We start from the raw sequence: 17,796 nt of genomic DNA on the forward strand, positions 1-17,796 counted from the left end.
GAATTCAATGCATGTTTACTGTCTGTAACGTGACAACCTCCTTACTGTACATCATTAAATTAACTACGTCTTTGTACGCCGGTGATAATGAAAACAGTAGAGTACACGCTAGTTCTTTATCTCCCACTTTAATATCAGCACAAGTTAGATCCATAGCCAATTTATTAAAATCATCAAGATGATCTTGTAAAGTAATACATGTCTTCATCTTGAAGGTGTGTAAACGCTACCTAGTTGTTACTGATTTCTTCTGGTAGAGATATTCAAGTTTCTTCCATAAACTCGTAGTCATTTCCTCGGTACTGACTTCACATAACACGCTGTCTGATAAGGATAATTGAATTGCGCTAAACACATCCATCTCAATCTTCTGCTTCTCGGCCTCTGTAGTATTTTTTTTGATACGAGTCGTCCAAAGCATAGACTGATCCCTCTCTTCGTAACAACGCCATGATCTTGATTTTCCAGATGTCGAAGTTATTACTTTGTCCATCAAAATTCGCTACCTCAAACTTCATAGATGCCATAGTTTTCTCGTCTCCTAGATCTCACGACACGTAGGCTCTTGATACCAATTGTTAGTGCGGAAACGATAAAAAAATACAGTATTTAATGTGGTTCGGATCGATATGATCCTAGTCCACGGAGAACGACCGACACTTTTATTAATATCAAGGGAGAAAGAGAAGAAAGTAAGTTACAAGATTGAATACTCTTAGGTTCTGTGTTACTTAATAAATCCTAGCTAGCATGTATTTATACAACTAGGTTTAATCATTTTCTAGAAAGGATCTAAATTCCAATCACACTCGAAACCAACAATGAATTTTTTTTTTCCTATTATTTCTTTTCTCTTTTAAGTAGAAATTGACTTGAATATCTTTTTAACTTTATAGTATATCATTTAAATTGAGACAGACATAACATAAATAGAATTAAAATGCTGATATATTTATAAGAAAGAAGAAGGAACAGTGCAGTCTTAATCATATAAAGCAGAGCGGGCCAAGTTGTTGTAATAAGAACAGTAGGTATAAGTGTAGCTCTACTTTGACGTGAAGCCGACAATGCTCTTTACTGTGACAGCTCACACTCTTTAATTTCTTCTCCTTCAAATACAGCACACTCTCCCATCTTACACAACCGCCCTTGTTTTTAACCAATATTTTAGTGCACTATTCGTAGACCGCCTTCCTTCCCTCTTTCCTCTTCAAATCTCAGCTACTCCTTTTATACTTTCTTAACTGGCTAACCAACATTCAAAGCTCGTATTTTAAACTACTACTGTTCTCCTTCTGCTAGTGTAACAAGAAGAAATCTTTCTTTCTTTGAGTGTGTTAGTTTAAGTTGTTAGTGTCAAATCTTGGAGGGTGTTTTCTTGATATTGTCCACCTGCTGACAGAATGAATAAACAAGAAATGCTGAAGACTCAGGTATGACTAATTTCTTGCACGCACTCTTATAGTATTTGTAATAGTATTTGTTTCTATTTACATTCTATTTGTTTCTATTTACATTCTATCGGTGCAAATTTGCAAGTTGTAGCAGGGTACTAGTTTCATCCTGTCACTAGTAGAACTTTTAAACTCTATTTGACTCGGTCTACCTTTGGAATTGTTCTCAAGACTCATTTTTATGCCTGTTGTACTCTGTCCATTTTTTTTTGGATTTCTTGGTATCGTACGTTATATTATGTGGAACCACATTAATCTGTTCTTAATTTGTTGAATTTTTTGGGTAAGCAGGCCTGTAGACTGTAACCAGCTTAACTATCTAGCCATTTCTTGTAACATTTTTTTTTTTGTGTGTGTTTTGAACCTTCTGTTGTCTTTTTTTTATTGCAGACCTGTGTCCTGAAAGTAAATATACACTGTGATGGTTGCAAACACAAGGTGAAAAAGAAATTGCAAAAAATTGAAGGTAAGTCAAGCACTTCGATGTTCTGTCACAGTACTTCCCCATAAGTTAAGCTAGGATTACTTAGCAGCCAACTTGCCGATAAACAATTGAGTTTTAGTTATATGCACTATCAATATAAGAATTTTGCACACTATCAGATTGGTATATCTAAATTTGTAATATTGAAAATAAAATATATTACCTCCTACTGCTATAACTAGTAATGGTCCTGCTATAGGTAGTGAAGGTGATCTAATAACGTAGAAGTTCCTTAGACAGATAGTTTATATAACTTAAAATATAAACAGTTACTATATGGCATATTCACATGCTTTGGGGCCTAGATTAGATGTCTCTTTTCCTAAATTATTTATGTTCTTAACAGGTGTTTACACAGTGAAGATAGATTCAGACCAAAGCAAAGTGACAGTGACAGGAAATGTTGATCCAGCAACACTGATAAAGAAGCTAGTGAAGTCAGGGAAACATGCAGAGCTATGGGGTGGTGGACAAAAGGGAGGTTCTAATGTCAATATGATGAACAATCAGTTCATGAACATGCAAATGGACAACTTCAAAGGTGGAAAAGACAACAAATCTAAAAAGGGTGGTGGTGGAAATAAGGAACAACCAAAGGGTAATGCCCAACAGTTCCTTCAGATGATGCAAAACCATAAAGGGTCAAAGGATAATTTCAAGATGCCTAATGTTCCTAAATCTAAGGACCAAAAATCTGTTAAGTTTAATTTGCCTGAGGATGATTTTGATGATGAGTTTGATTCTGAATTTGGTTCTGATGAGGATGAGTTTGATTACGAATCTGATGATGAGTTTGGTGGTGGCCCACCTAACAAAATGATGCCTGCTATGGGGGGTGGGGGTGGTCATGGACCCCACCATGGGCTTAATGCAATGATGATGAATCCAAATTTAAAGGGTGGGGCTATGGGTAATAATGGTGGAAATGGCAAGAAAGGTGGTGGTGGGGTTGAAATTCCTGTACAAATGAAGGGTATGGGTGGAAATCATCATGATGGTAAGAACAACAATGGAGGAAAACAGGGAAAAGGAGGGAATCAAAATCAAAGTGGTGGTAAAAATGGAGGTGGTGGTGGTGGTCCACCTGATGGTAAAAATGGTAAAGGTAACAATAATGGAAGTTTTGGAGGTAAAAATGGTGGCAAGATGGATGGAGGCCTAATGATGAATAGTATGCAACAAGGGCCTCATGGGATGATGAGTATGGGCCAAAAAGGTGGAGGCCCAATGAGCATGGGCCCAATGGGTCAAATGGGTAACCCTCAAATGGGCCAAATGCAGGCAGCTCAAGGACTACCTGCGGGCGGTGCCGGATACCCGGGTATGGGTATGGGGATGGGGCAGGGTGGCAACCCTTATAGCCAACAACAGCAACAGTACATGCAACAACAAATGATGATGAACCAGCAGCGGCCCGCTGGATATGATATGTACGGTGCCCATCCGATGATGTATGCCCGACCGCATCCCGCCGTGAGTTACGGCCCACCACCGCCTATGGGAGCTCCGGTGCATGATAATCTTACTCATATGTTTAGTGATGAGAATACAGGCAGTTGTAGTATTATGTAAATATTGTTAAAAAGGTTGTGCGAACTTTGTTTTGGTCCTACTTCATGAAATGATGGTGTATGCTTGTCTTTAGAATGCAATTGTAAGAATATGTTGCTCCTACCTAGAGTACTACTTTTGACCAAGTAAGTCTGGTGCTTCATATATCGAAAACCAATTTGGTTCAAACAATGACTAGTTCAGCTATTACGTAGGTTTTAGTTAAGATGCTAATCAAATTTCATATCTGATCTATGTTACCGTTGGGCCTTCGCTTTGTAAAATATTACTACAGTGCTCTAGGGTGTTTTGATTGAGGGTAATTTCCTGTGTTTACGAGGAAAAAAAAGAGGAACAAACACTTTTACGATGATATTAATTTTCCTTGAATTAAATTACGAACATGAAGTGAGCATAACTTGATCCCAAAAAGAGTCTTGGAAGTAGCAAAATTGAGACATTTACTCTTGGAACTTGGAAAGGAATCACATGGGAACCAGATTGTTCGACGCCGATTGAAACTTAAAGCGCAGGTAATGGATCTTCTGCTTTTGGCAAAGTTAGACAATGTTAGTTTAGTAAGTAGGAAGCTTCTGCTAAATCTTCTCCTACAAACAACTTTATAACGTAGACATACTGTTTACCCCCTCCCTAGGGAGCTTTCCCACTTTTTGCTCACTTGGTGATTTGAGCCCGCAAATTTAGAATTTTGAGTTGAAGGCGGAAGATGTTTACTACTTGAGTAACCATCTTTTGTAAGAAAAAAATATCACTTTATAACGTTAACATGGTTTCTTAGAAATGAGAGGAAACAAAAAAGTAAAAGAAAGATTATGTAAAAACAAACAACATGAGGAAAGAAAGTAGGAGATGAAAGCTATGTTATTTGGACTCTTAAAAAATGAATATAGGTGCGGATCGGATCCTCTAAAAATAATGCATTTTTAAAGAATTCGACACAAATGCGACAATCATTTTTTAAGAGTCCGAGCAACTTAGAATGAAAGAGACAATTCCAATACGTATATGTTTAGGATTTCTTTTAAAGCTAGTGGTAGGATTTTTGTAAAGTTAGTAGTAGTGTTGACTAATTGAATAAATATCGCATTGATATTTTTCGGGCAGAGGAGATTGCAGATGTACTATAACAGGTCTGGCAAGAGCTTTAATTGCATTCATGTGCAGTTAATACATCCTCCCTCCATTTCATAATAAGTGATCTTTTAGATTTTTTATTTTATTTTAAAATAAATATCGTTTTAAGATTTTAAGAAGAAATTAATCATATTCTTTCAAACTTATCCTTATTTATAATCAAGAATCATTAAATAATTTTTCTAAGCATTAATTAGGGATAAGTTAATAAAAACTCATAATTTTTTAGAAGTAAGTAATTTCTTATGGAGGGAGTATTAAAATCATGCCACAATTCTTGGGTTAGGTCAAAACTAATTAATAAATTCACGTTCTACATAGGTTTTGACCAAACACGTGAGTTCTGGAATTCTGGAATTCTGAGTTCTGATATTACTACAGTATTAAAAAAGATTTGTAGACATTACTTTCGAAAGATTAGAATTCGTCAAGGGCGTGGTGTGCAGGTAATTTCTATGTCTTTGTAATAAATTACAAAGGAAGTTGCAACTTGGTTCTTAAAGAAATGTAAAACTCTGCTTTGTCTTTGTGATACTTAATGAACACACATGCAATGCAACCTTAATTAATCAACATGTGCAGTGTTGGTCTGTGAAATATTTTATTGTTAGTCATGTATGATGTAAAGGATCACTAACTCCTATAAGTCTTTTTTGAGTACAGTTAATAACGTCATCTTGAGGATAAACATTGCTTTACTTATAGTAATTACATGAAATTGTTCCCGATAAACACAGAATAGAAGTATTAAAGATGAGCTGCACATAATATAACAATATCTTAGATGTACAGGCGCCTTTCAAGAGCCAGAAGCAAACATACTAATTAAGACCAGTCACCAGAGGAGCTAATTATTTTAATTAGGAGTTCAAATTTAGATTTGTCAACAACTGAAGGATTGAAAACCAATTCTTGCAGTTTAGTTTAAGCTGTGCTCGTCCAATTTTTAACAGACCGAGGAGTTAGGTTGCTTATGGCTGGGTCTTTTAGACTATCTACCATGTGTTGTCCATTTTCCTTTAGTATTGGGCCAAAAAGCTTTAAAATCCATAGGGCAATTGCACGATTGACCTTATTCGGTGGTGATCTTTAATTTTTGGCCCTCAAAATTGGTGGTCTTTAATTTTTGGCCTTCGCTAAAATCCCTTGGTTCCGGATTCGAACTCCCGCTCAGTCAAATGTTAAAAAAAAATTCACAAGCTAGAGTTTCGTAGCAAAGTTAGGCCTTCAAGTAGAGTTTTTGCAGTCAAACTCTACCTGATCAGGCAGAGTTTGACTGCAAAATCTACCTTAAGGTAGAGTTTTGCCTTCAGGCATAACACAAAACTCTGCCTTAAACTCTACCTTAATGTAGAAGTTTGCATTAATTCAATTTTTTTTTACTCAGTTGAAATTTTGCAAAACTCTGCCTTAAGGCCTAACTTTGCTACGAAACTCTGCCTTGCAATTTTTTTTTTAACTGAGCCGGGGTTCGAAACCCAAACCTCATGGTGTTGGGCGAAGAACAAAATTAAAGACCACCAATTTGAAGGACAAAAATTAAAGACCAGTGCATTTGGAGGACAATCCGCACAAAAAAAAAAAAAAAAAAAAAGAAGAAGAAAGAAATCCATAAAGCCATTGAGATACTTTTCTTTACGGCCCAATTGATGGAATTGCAATCATTCTCTTTTTTTTTTTTTTGAGTCAATTCCTTAAATGGTCATTAAACTTGTAGAAAAGTTCCATTAAAGTAACTTTTGAATTTTTTTGGACAATAAGGTCATCAAACTATGCTATTTTTTCAAAAAGGTAATACAACCCATTTTTGGACATAAGACCCCTTAACCCATTTTAAATTATAAAATCTATTTGAGTATTTCTATTTTATTTTCAAAATGTGGCAAATATTTCAGAATATTGCAAAATTGTGTTTAAGCATACAATAAAAGGATACAATTTAATGATAGTAGAAATGAGCACAATGCTTAACTATATTTTTTAATTGATTGTAAATAATTTTTCTTGATATATAAAATTTTCAATTATAAAAAAAATAGTTACTATTTTTATTTTCTTGGAGATGAACTTGAAATATTTTTATTTAAGTTTAATTTATAAATAAGTGGATTACAATTAATATAAACATTTTATATTTTTAAAAAGTGTATATACAACTAATTGTAAAATTGATTTTATTTTACAAAGTAGTTATCCAGCACGGTTCTTTTCCTTAAGAAAATTTATCTACATATTCTACCAATAAAGTAAATTACATGCATCATGCATCTATATAACGTCTCAAGTGTTTCAATTATGTCAATGCGCTTCCATTCAGTAAATTGTTTAACTTCCGACTTTCTGCAATAGAAAATATCAAAATAATTCGAAAGAAGTTGATATAACAAAGAAAACCTTGTAGTATACTTAAAGTTTGAATGATTATATTGTTTTATTCTTATCGCTTGAAATATTATGTTGGATATTCCTATTTTATTATTAAAACATGAAAAATATTAATTTGAACAAGAATTTTGGAGTATCGAAATATTGTGGCTAGATAATGGATTTTATAATTTAAAATGGGTTAAGGGGTCTTAAGTCCAAATATGGGTTGTTTTACTTTTTTGGAAAGATGAGCATAGTTTGATGACCATATTGTCCAAAAAAATTCAAAAGTTACTTTAGTAGGACTTTTCTACAAGTTCAATGATCATTTGAGGAATTGACTTCCTTTTTTTTTTGAGCGGATTGGCCTTCATATGGGGTGGTCTTTAATTTTTGTCCTTCAAATTGGTGGTCTTTAAGTTTTGCCCTTCGCCTAATACCCCGAGATTGTGGGTTCGAACTCCAGCTCAGTAAAAAAAAAAATTTAAAAAAAAAATTCGCAAGCCAGAATTTGCAAAATTCTGCTTAAGTTTAAGCCTCAAATTCTGCCTTAAAGATGCAGCGAAATTCTGCCTTCTTGAAGGCCAAAAGTTAAAGACCACCATTTTGAGGGCCAAAAATTAAAGACCACCCCAGTGAAGGACAATCCTGCAAATTGCCCATCATTCTCTACTTAAAAGTAAGGGTGGGCGTTCGGTTCTTCGGTTCAGTTTTATCAAACTTTGGTTTGGCTATTTCGGTTTCGGTTTTTTGAAGGTGGACACCAAACACCGAATCAAACTAGTTCGGTTCGGTTCTTTCGGTTTCAATTTTTTGAAGTTTGGTTCGGTTCGGTTATTTCAATTCGTTTTTTTTTTATATGATATTAGAAGCGATTCTATTTACACTAATTCATATTCTCAAAAGCAACAAAACATAAAACTAACAAATTAAATTCAAAATAAAACAAACAGGATACACAAGAACAGAAAACCATAACCATAATATAGGATTACTAGGTGTTATATACATACAGTAAGAATAATTAAGAAAACACATAAAGAACATACATTAATCCTAAAGACACATCCTAGTCACCTTTCTTTGTTAAAGATATTTGATTTTCTCAACTGAAGTGGAAAATTAGGGATACAAAAGCACAAGAGAGCTTATTACAATTGGTTTTTTTTTTGGGCTTAAATTTAATGGGTTTGGACTATTTTAATATTTTTGGGTAATGTATAAATTTCGGTTCTTCAGTTCGGTTTCATCAAAGTTCGGTTCGGCTATTTCGATTTCAGTTTTTTGAAGGTGAACACCGAACCAAACTAGTTCGGTTTGCTTCTTTCGGTTTTGGTTCGGTTTGGTCCGATTTTTTGATTTTCGGTATTTATGCTTACCCCTACTTAAAAGTATAAACTCTTGACCTATCCTAAAGAGCCAAATTGTTAGCACATTTGTACAAGTTCTTGAAACCTGACACTGTTACCACGGAAGATAAGTTCATAATAAGTTTCACACTCCTCTAAATCAAATAGTTATTTGTTTTTGTTTCCTCGCATGTTTTTTTTAATTTTATTGTTTGGTTCTTTTTTCCTTTAATTGCCTATATATTGTTGTAATTGTAATAGAGAAGGCAATGTACATTGTGAGGGCAATAAAGATTTGTAGCAGATTAGGATAACGAAGAGTAAATAGCTTTTAAGCACTTTTGTGGTGTGTGGGTAAAATTAAAAAGTGCTCTTAAGCACTAGTTTTTTGAAGCCAAAATAACCAAAAAAAAAATAATCTAAATTACACAAAAATAAGCTTTTCCTATTACCTTTTCGGCTATTTGTTTATGTAGAACTTAGATATCTCTCACGTTTTTTACTGCATTTAATTAATAATATAACCATCGAGAGTTGAATTTTTATCTTTTATAAGCTTTGATTTATTTATAAGTTATACGTTATATTAAAGATTGTTTTAATTTTTAAAACATTTGCAAAGCTACACGCGTGTGAAAAAAAATATGGCTGAAGGAAGGGACAGATTATCCAGGCAAGAAGATCCAATAGAAGTTTACACTCGCAGACGATTAATATTATTTTTATCTTATGTTCTAACTAAAAACTAAGTAGGAGTTATCATGCTTGTAGTAGTTATGAGTACGTATCAGAAGCCTTGGAAGCCTTAGAAGTTTGCTATTTTAACTTTTAAAAGCTTAATTGCCCATTGTCAAAGGCTCTGTTAAGTGTTATGCACTAAATTAAGGTTTCACATGCTGGGAGTCAAAATAGAGGAGCTAAAGTTTCACTAACAATAAAGCAAAATGATGACATGTTGATTATCTTTCAACTGTTAGGTACACGACTAAGAATATTGAACTTGTAAATCATGTTTTTGGGAAAGTAGATTGGTGGTTTCGTTATGGCTTCTTGCAGTGCTGTTATATTTAAATGAATAATTTTCTAGTCCCTAAGTACTTGAACTCTACTGCTTGCAGATTCTGGACCCATCTGGTTATGGCTTACATCTTTACTTTCTGGACTTGCTATGTGCTGAAAAGAGAGTATGAGATAGTTGCATCGATGAGGTTGCATTTTCTTGCATCTGAACGTCGACGACCAGATCAATTTACAGTAAGAACCATAACCCTTGTTAATCTATTACAATGGCAATTTTAATCTGTAAACTAAGCCTTAGGCAGAGGTTGGTTATAACTTATAAATTTACTTTATAGCAAGTGAGATTATGAACTTTAATATTACAACAACAACATACCCAGTGTATCCCACAAGTGAGGTCTGGGGAAGGTAGGATGTACTCAGACCTTACCCTTACCTTTGTGGGTAGAGAGGCTTTTTCGGATAAACCCCGGGCTCAAAATTATAAAGTTTAATATTCTTAAGATAATTATGTCTTGTTAGGGAAAACTTAATATTGATCTTTGGAAAACTTAATATTGATCTTGGGATAACTTATTAAGATGGAAAAGGTACTAAAGTTCAGCATATCCTATCTTAGAATTTAGCTTACTGTGGTCAGCTTGAAGCTGTAAATTAATATGATTATGCTTTTTTTATAAGGAAAAAAAAGGAGCTAGGCTATTCAATGAGGGTAGAAGAGGAGGGTATTTTGTGTTATCTTGTTTTCAAGGCCGTCTCTCCTTCTAGGTCAATAATAACAATCTTATTAGAGAGACATTGGATTAACTAATTTCTTACCTTTTCTTTTTCTTGGGTTAAAACTCCACCTTCCAACTAATTCAAGCCTTCAACTTCTTATCGTTCTTTCTCTCTTCTCAATAACATATGCTATACAAGAATTAATTAACGGCCATAAAGTGATGCCTAGTATGACTGATGCATGTTTTCTAACAAATACTTTCTGCCCAGGTACTTGTCAGAAATGTGCCACCAGATGCTGATGAGTCAGTGAGTGAGCTGGTAGAGCACTTCTTCATGGTCAACCATCAAGATCATTACTTAACTCATCAGGTTACAATTCATACACCTATCTTCTCATTTAAATCACTTGCTGTCTTCCAAAGTAGAATTCTGCAAAGTGTTACATCTCTTTTGCTTTTGTACTGACCTCTAAAGGACTTCTATGCTTGTAGCTCTTAACGTTTTGATATATTCTCAAATCATCTGTCATATGCATGGAGGAATATAATGACATGAATTTAGAAGGTGAAGAACATGGTGTTATTGAGAGTTCGATGCAGGAGGGGCAGAACATGAGTTTACCATATGTAGTTGCTCATACCTTTTAGTATCTGATACCTTGTAGAACACATTGTCTCTTATTTTCAAAAAAATTGTGTACATTTTTGGTGTGAAAATTAACATGGTGAACTGGTGCGAAATGGCTTAGAAAGAACTGGATTTTAAATATGACAGAAGTATATGTTTTTTTTCCTCCTAATTTGCTTAGATCCTTTCACAGTTAAAATCAAATGAGGTAGTCACTTTTCTCTGGAAATAAAATCTAGAGATTTTTCTATTTACCTTTACATTCACATTTCTGTACTAGTTACCTTATTTATTAAAGCTGCAGTTTTTTAACACCAATAGGGCAAGAAGATTCAGTCTATCATGAACAAACACTTATTTCATTTTCTTGTAACTAATGTGTAGATTGTATACAATGCCAACAAGTTGACAAAGCTAGTCAATGAGAAGAAGAAAAAGCAGAATTGGCTTGACTATTATCAACTCAAGTATACTAGAAATCAGTCCAAAAGGCCAACATCAAAGGTACTGTTAATAGTTTATTTTTGCTCTAATATTAGCTAGTAGTGATTGCGAGGAGAAATGCCACTTCTCACATCTCAGTACTAACATCTAATGAGGAATATTCTTTTTATTAAGCAGACTGGTTTTCTGGGCTTATGCGGCAAGACCGTTGATGCGATTGATTTCAATACTTCTGAAATTGAAAAGCTCTCAAAAAAAGTAGGTAGCAACAATATCTTTTTACGTGGTTGAGGTTTTTGTGTACTGCAACTGCTTAACTTAAATTAACATTTTTAGGAGGGACTGTCCTTTCTTGCTTCTTATGCTTCTGATGTATAAAGTGGGAATTCCAAACCTTAAAATTATTTTATCATAATTAAACATTATTACTGACACCTATAGCTACATCCTCAGTTATCAGTATTTAGTGTTTAATTCTAGAAGTCCTTATAATGGCCCTAATATATTGGATTGTGTTCATGTCAGATATCTGATGAGAGAATGAATATTATTGGGAGCACCAAGTATATTATGCCAGCAGCATTTGTTTCTTTTAGAACAAGATGGGCAGCTGCGGTTTGTGCACAAACACAACAAGCCAGAAATCCAACAGTGTGGTTAACTGAGTAGGCTCCCGAGCCCCGTGATGTCTACTGGGATAATTTGGCAATTCCTTATGTTTCACTGTCAATCAGGAGGCTTATTGCTGCTGTGGCATTTTTCTTCCTTACCTTCTTTTTCATGATCCCGATTGCATTTGTACAGTCCCTTGCTAATATAGAGGGAATAGAGAAAGCATTACCTTTCTTGAAATCCTTAATTGAAACGTGAGTCTCTTCTTCTTCGCAGAGTTTCCTCTCCAGTTCATTTGAGACAACTTGACTGATATTGTTTTTGAATACCAGGCTTTACAAAGCAATATTGCTCGTAGACGACCTTCCCATGGTAGACGACGTAGGTCACAGGCCAACGTAGATCATGGTTTTGTGGATGAGGATAGTGAGGAGGATTCGGATCATGTCTCTAACACCCAGCGTTGACTTTTTGATTCGTATACTTTTGGATTCTAATTTTGCTATGTTTTCTTGGATATGTATATGATATTTAAGTGTTTGAATGTAGTTTTAATTCGAATTAGAAGTACTTTGAAGGTGAATTTGATTGTAGAATGTAGTTTATGGTTGTTTAAGTTTATGATGTTTAAGTGTTTCAATGTAGTTGTAATTTGAATTAGAAGTACATTAAATTTGAATTTGAGGTTGAATTTGATTGTAGAATGTTGTAGTTTATGATTGTAGAAGTACTTTGATGAATTGGATGTGTTGATGAATTGCATTGTTGATTTGGTTGATGAATGAGATTGGCTGGTGGGCTGCTGTAAAGGCAGCTGAATACTGGAATTTTTTTTCCAGATTTTCGACCGCATTAGGTCGAAAATCAACCCAGATATTGATAATTTTCGACCTAGTGAGGTCGAAATTGTACCCAAAAATTAGAATTTCGACCGCATGAGGTCAAAAAACTGGGCAACATTTTGAATTTCGACCTCATGAGGTCGAAATCTGGCAACAATATTGCTAAATTTCGACCTCACGTGGTCGAAATTCTGATTTTTTAATATTCTTTCATATTTCGACCACAAGAGGTCGAAAACTTTTAAAAAATATTTATATAAAAATAATATTTTCGACCGCGTGCGGTCGAATTTTTTTTATTAATATTTAAATAAAAAATATCTTTTTTCGACCTCAGGTGGTCGAAAAATTTATTTTCGTAATTTAGGTAGAAAAATTATTTCGACCACGTGAGGTCGAAAAAAAATTCACCCTAGCTGTTAGCGACCATGCCTTGTGGTCGAAATTTTGGTCGAAAATTGGCCTTTTTCGATCTCGTGTGGTTGAAAATTTTGGTCGAATTTCATTGTTTTTTTAGTAGTGACATACACTTACACTAGTAGTGGTATAAGTATAATATACTCGCTACTCAATATTCAACTGTGAGTTCTAGTTCATATTTTGCATATGAAATGTGTCATCTTTCTTTGATTTCTTGAAATGTGCTGTCATGTGCATCCGGCTTAATCGGCTATGGTCTTCTCTTTTTGTGTTAATAAGCATATTAATAGAGCCAATTCGTGAAAACAATGGTGCTATTGACTTGGAGATTGTAGTTCTATATTCATTATGTGACCGACGTAATCGATCCACTTCCAACAGTGCCTCACTCGATGACTAACTCTAAAGAGACCTCTGACCTTGTTAGTGAGGGTAGAGAGGGCAAAGAACATATCAAATGGGTCAAATTATTACTATCGTTCTACCGGTGACATGCCGTGTGGAAATTGTTGAAAGAACCCAAAGTCGTTAGGGGCCATAGGTCAGGGAAACCGGTTACAATGAGAAGAGTTTATGTTTCTGAAAATTTGTAAAGAATCATAAAGCCATTAGAGGCTCTAATATATACCAGTAAAGTGGTTGGAGTATGCATAGTGTTTACATACCACAATAAATAAGTTAGATTTTGATTCAAGTATAATAAGAATAAAATGGCTTTTTGCAAAGATATCTAGACCTAACAGAAAAGAAATAAACAAAATATTAGAAAGATGGAGTACAATTTAAATAAGCTACCACATTCTTTCGAAGTTCTTTGCTCAAAATTTGACATTCAAGGAAGTTGAAAAAGAGACAAGTTTAGCTAAAAACTCGAGATGGAGCCCTGACAAGGAAAAGGAGGTTAGGAAGAAATTGACATCATCTGTAGCTGCGTTAAAGGAGTTTTGTAGGAAAAAGGAGATCTCGTTGGATGTTGCACCACTGATACATGCTATTCTGAAGGGTCATGTGTGACGGAGAAGCAAAATGGGGATACCTGCACATGCCTAGCAGGTCGACACATGCCAAAGACACTGGTGCAATTGTCGTGATAAAGGTTGTAAGTGTACGGATTCAGGTGACCGCGACCGCTCTCGTTGCTTAAACAGGCCCCCATTGTTGGACCAGTATGAACAAGAAGCGGCAAAACAAAACTCATATTAATACAGAAGAAGCTTGGTAATTTTCAATAGGGAAAATGACACTTTTAGTTACTGTATTAAAGTTATATTCTGATTTTAGTCCTTGTGTTATCCAACTTAGCACTAAGGATAAATATGGTATTACGGGTTTGGTTTGCTTCGAAAAAAAAAAAAGACTCCACATGAAGCGCAAACACATGCCATGAAGAATGATAGAACGTCAGATAACATGAGGACATAGTTCATGCTTAACCATTCTAGGTAAAAAAAAAAAAAAAGACAGACTAAAATCCAAATTACTGCTTAAAGCTAAATTTTAGCAAGTAGTTCAAATTTATACAATAAGATTTGTATATGTTTTAATTTGAAACTTATTTGTAAAGGTGATATTCGAGTCATCTTGCACACATCTTTATCCTTTATAAAAAAACTGATGTAATATTTTAGAAAAAATCAAAGTTAATGTAATATTTTAAAAAAATAATAGTATTTAACATATTTTCAAGCTACATATCATACCTCCCAATTACAAGTTTACAACTAAACAAAACACTTAAATAGTGCTAGAATATAAAAAATTGCACCTTTCAAATTGTAGTTTTGGATGTAAATGAACTTCAGATATAAGGAAAATAAGGTTTAAATCCTAAAAGAGTAAGTAGCATATACAGCACAACTCCATGGTTAAGCGATTAGATACTAGTATACAACTAAATAATTCAAGAACAACCCTTACAACAAGTAATCACTAAAATGCATAGTCACTAAAGATCTTTGGAGGCAGTGGTAGAGCTAGAATTTTCGTCGAGAGTTTCAAAATATAAAAAAGTAAACATACGAAGAAGCCTAAGGCGGTTCAACATCTACTATAGATACATAAAAAATAATTTTAACCTAGTAAAACCAGTGTTTTTTTTTTCGCCGAGGGGGTTCGGATGAACACCCTCGGCATAGTGTGGCTCCGCCACTGCTTGGAGGTTATCCTTTAGGTTTGATAATTATATCGATACCAGTAATTATTAACACAAAAAGTAAAACATTATTTTCAAATGGAATAGAGTTCAAAAATTAAAAAATTAAAAATAAAAACTAGAGAGATAACACCAGAAGGCCACTAGGACTAAAAAAAGAAGTTCGATATTTAGAAGAAGTTGTCGCGAAAAGCTCAATCTAACGAGGTTTGCGATCATAGAATATGTGATGCTCAATATTAAAGTTGCATTAATTTCTTACTGTGGTTAATTTCTCATTTCCGGGAAAAGTTATACATTTGGCCGGTCGGTAAAATATATTTACAATCACTAGTTTGGAATTGTTTTTAACAGATGGTTATTAAGTTAATTTCTCATTTCCCTCCCCCCTTTAGGCGGTAAATTAATAAAGCCAATGAATCAAAACTAGCTATATAAACAAAAAGGTTTTGTTTGTGCGTGTGTGTAGGTAAAAATGTTTACTCAAAACCAGTACACTTGTGCATCTTAAGACGAAAAACTAACAAAAGAAATTTACTTAAACAAAAAGTACTGGACATATTACATAGACCTTAAAAACTCCAAAGGTTTACGAAAAGAAAAAAGTAGTACACAAAGAAAAAGTTACTTAAAAAACATACAGAGACTCGTACGTACACATATGATCAAAACCCTTAAGTAGGAAATTAAACTTTTTTCAATTTTCACTCCATCTCACTGACGAAAGATGTGGAGGTAAAATTGAAGTTAGAACAACTAGTGTTACGTGACAGTAATGAAGAGCTAAGACCCAATCTCGACCTTGCAAGATCAAACTGAACAAACTTATCTTCCAATTGACGTACCCCTATCACAATTGGAGCCTTAGGATTTTGTCCACCATCAACAAAAGCCAAGCAAGACACACCAGGTCGTGCTTCAACTACTGAATTTGTTCCAATGATAGTCCACGTAACATTTTTGTTCTGCATGACAAAATCAATGTTTGGAACATTGGTGTTTGACAAGTTGTTGGAATTAAAACATAGTCCGAATGGTGACACTGGATTCACTTGAGACACCCCGGAAAATTTGTTCGCGAAGAACTGAGTGAAGGCTGTGAAAATGTTGTGTTCAAGAAGAGTGTAAGGAGCTGTAGTACTAATCATCGCTCCACCAAAGTTTCGATTCCTCGTTGAAATTAAAGATGAACGGTTCAACGGGACAGGCTGGTTATTTACGCGTATTGATCTCACTGGGATGAAATATTCTCCTTGTGAACCGATGATTATTGGTGTGTAGGTTAAATTTCCGGTATGTGTTCCATCTAAGCCACTAGTACCAAAAAAGATTGCGCCATTTTTTTGTGAGGGAGAGGGTAAGCACAAGGCAAATTGACGAGGGAATCCGAAATGGGAAGCTAGTTGAATTGGAAGAGAGACCGGATCATGGCCTAATCCAGCTACTCCTTGAACATTTTTAGGAAAAGGACCTTGTAACAAAGATGAAGGTGAACAAGCAAAAAGGAAGTGACGAATAGTAACTAAAGGACCGATATTATTTGAGCCAAATTGAGTAGTGGACTGTATTGAGAGAGAATCTTGAGCAACTTCACCGGTTGCAGTTTGGCGAGTGAAAGGATTTGTGGTTGTAACAGCACAAGTGTTGTTATGGCAACCAGGTCTTGGTGAAGTGGAAAAACATTTGTTGCACGAATGAGCACCAACGCGAGAACATTGAGTTGAGTGGCAAAAGGGAGCAAAATAGGTTGATGAAATGTAGTTATTTTCACAATTTAACCACAAGAACCTGCCATTCAAGTCAATCAGCAATGGGATGGATTGCTGGGGAGTTCTTTTTGTGATTTTGGCTATGTGAAGACCTGTGGCAGAATCCTTAAACACTGGCAAAACAAGGCCATTAGGTTTGAAGGGTGCTCTAGTACTAGTACTAACTTCGGATTGTGATAGCAAAACAACATTTGAGAGAGCTAAGAAAGTAAGAAGAAAGTTAAAGAGTGATGAGGCCATATTTAAAGTGACGGATTAGAAAAAAAAAAAAAACTTGTTATTTTTCTCTATGGTGATGAACAACTGGGAATAAACATTTATAGTGTGGGAGAGGTCTGTAGTTTAGCTAGGGCTTTATCTAAAGTTAAGGATAGAGACAATATTTGAGCTATTTTGTCATTTTTCATGTGATTATGGATGCCAGGCTTGCTGTTGTCTTTCATTAATACAATGACGTTAAACATGGTTTCTTGTCAACAAACTCAGTTTAGCATGTCAGTTTATAACATGATCATGCCTCTTTGTACCGTCATATTTAAAAAGAACCAAAGACAATTTCTGTGCATTCCAGTTCCAGGTTTTAAGACACATAGTATCGATGATAAACTTCACTTTGTCAGGAGCTTTGCAAGTTTTTCCGCATCTTCCGTGAAGTGTTGTCATTGTTATTTTGTTTGTGCCTTCATCAATTATCTAGTACCTCAATGACCTCCAATTGTGACCTTATCAAATCTTCCGTTCCTTGAGAATCTTAAATTAATTACATTAGAAGTTCTCGGGTTCGATCACCTTCAATACGGTAGTAGCTTATAGCTTTTCCAAAGAGC

At 34.7% G+C, this 17,796-nt stretch overlaps 3 protein-coding genes across 3 annotated transcripts; 2 read left to right on the forward strand and 1 right to left on the reverse strand.

Annotated features, from left to right (window-relative positions):
• The first annotated feature begins 1,059 nt into the window (after positions 1-1,059).
• On the forward strand, positions 1,060-3,610 carry LOC132645877 (heavy metal-associated isoprenylated plant protein 34-like). Its single transcript, XM_060363119.1, has 3 exons — positions 1,060-1,433; positions 1,845-1,920; positions 2,285-3,610. Exons 1-3 carry the CDS (start codon positions 1,404-1,406, stop codon positions 3,508-3,510), a joined length of 1,332 nt encoding a protein of 443 aa, XP_060219102.1. The 5' UTR covers positions 1,060-1,403; the 3' UTR covers positions 3,511-3,610.
• A 7,026-nt stretch (positions 3,611-10,636) lies between these two features.
• LOC132644515 (CSC1-like protein At1g62320) lies at positions 10,637-12,034 on the forward strand. The gene is made up of 4 exons (XM_060361104.1): positions 10,637-10,729; positions 11,115-11,234; positions 11,352-11,432; positions 11,700-12,034. The coding sequence occupies exons 1-4, from the start codon at positions 10,637-10,639 to the stop codon at positions 11,841-11,843; spliced, it is 438 nt and encodes a 145-aa protein (XP_060217087.1). The 3' UTR covers positions 11,844-12,034.
• A 3,687-nt stretch (positions 12,035-15,721) lies between these two features.
• On the reverse strand, positions 15,722-17,265 carry LOC132645878 (gamma conglutin 1-like). Its single transcript, XM_060363120.1, has one exon. It carries the CDS (start codon positions 17,207-17,209, stop codon positions 15,905-15,907), a length of 1,305 nt encoding a protein of 434 aa, XP_060219103.1. The 5' UTR covers positions 17,210-17,265; the 3' UTR covers positions 15,722-15,904.
• Between the last annotated feature and the right edge of the window lie 531 nt (positions 17,266-17,796).

Source organism: Lycium barbarum, chromosome 6 (genome assembly GCF_019175385.1).
Source record: "Lycium barbarum isolate Lr01 chromosome 6, ASM1917538v2, whole genome shotgun sequence".
NCBI lineage: Eukaryota > Viridiplantae > Streptophyta > Magnoliopsida > Solanales > Solanaceae > Lycium > Lycium barbarum.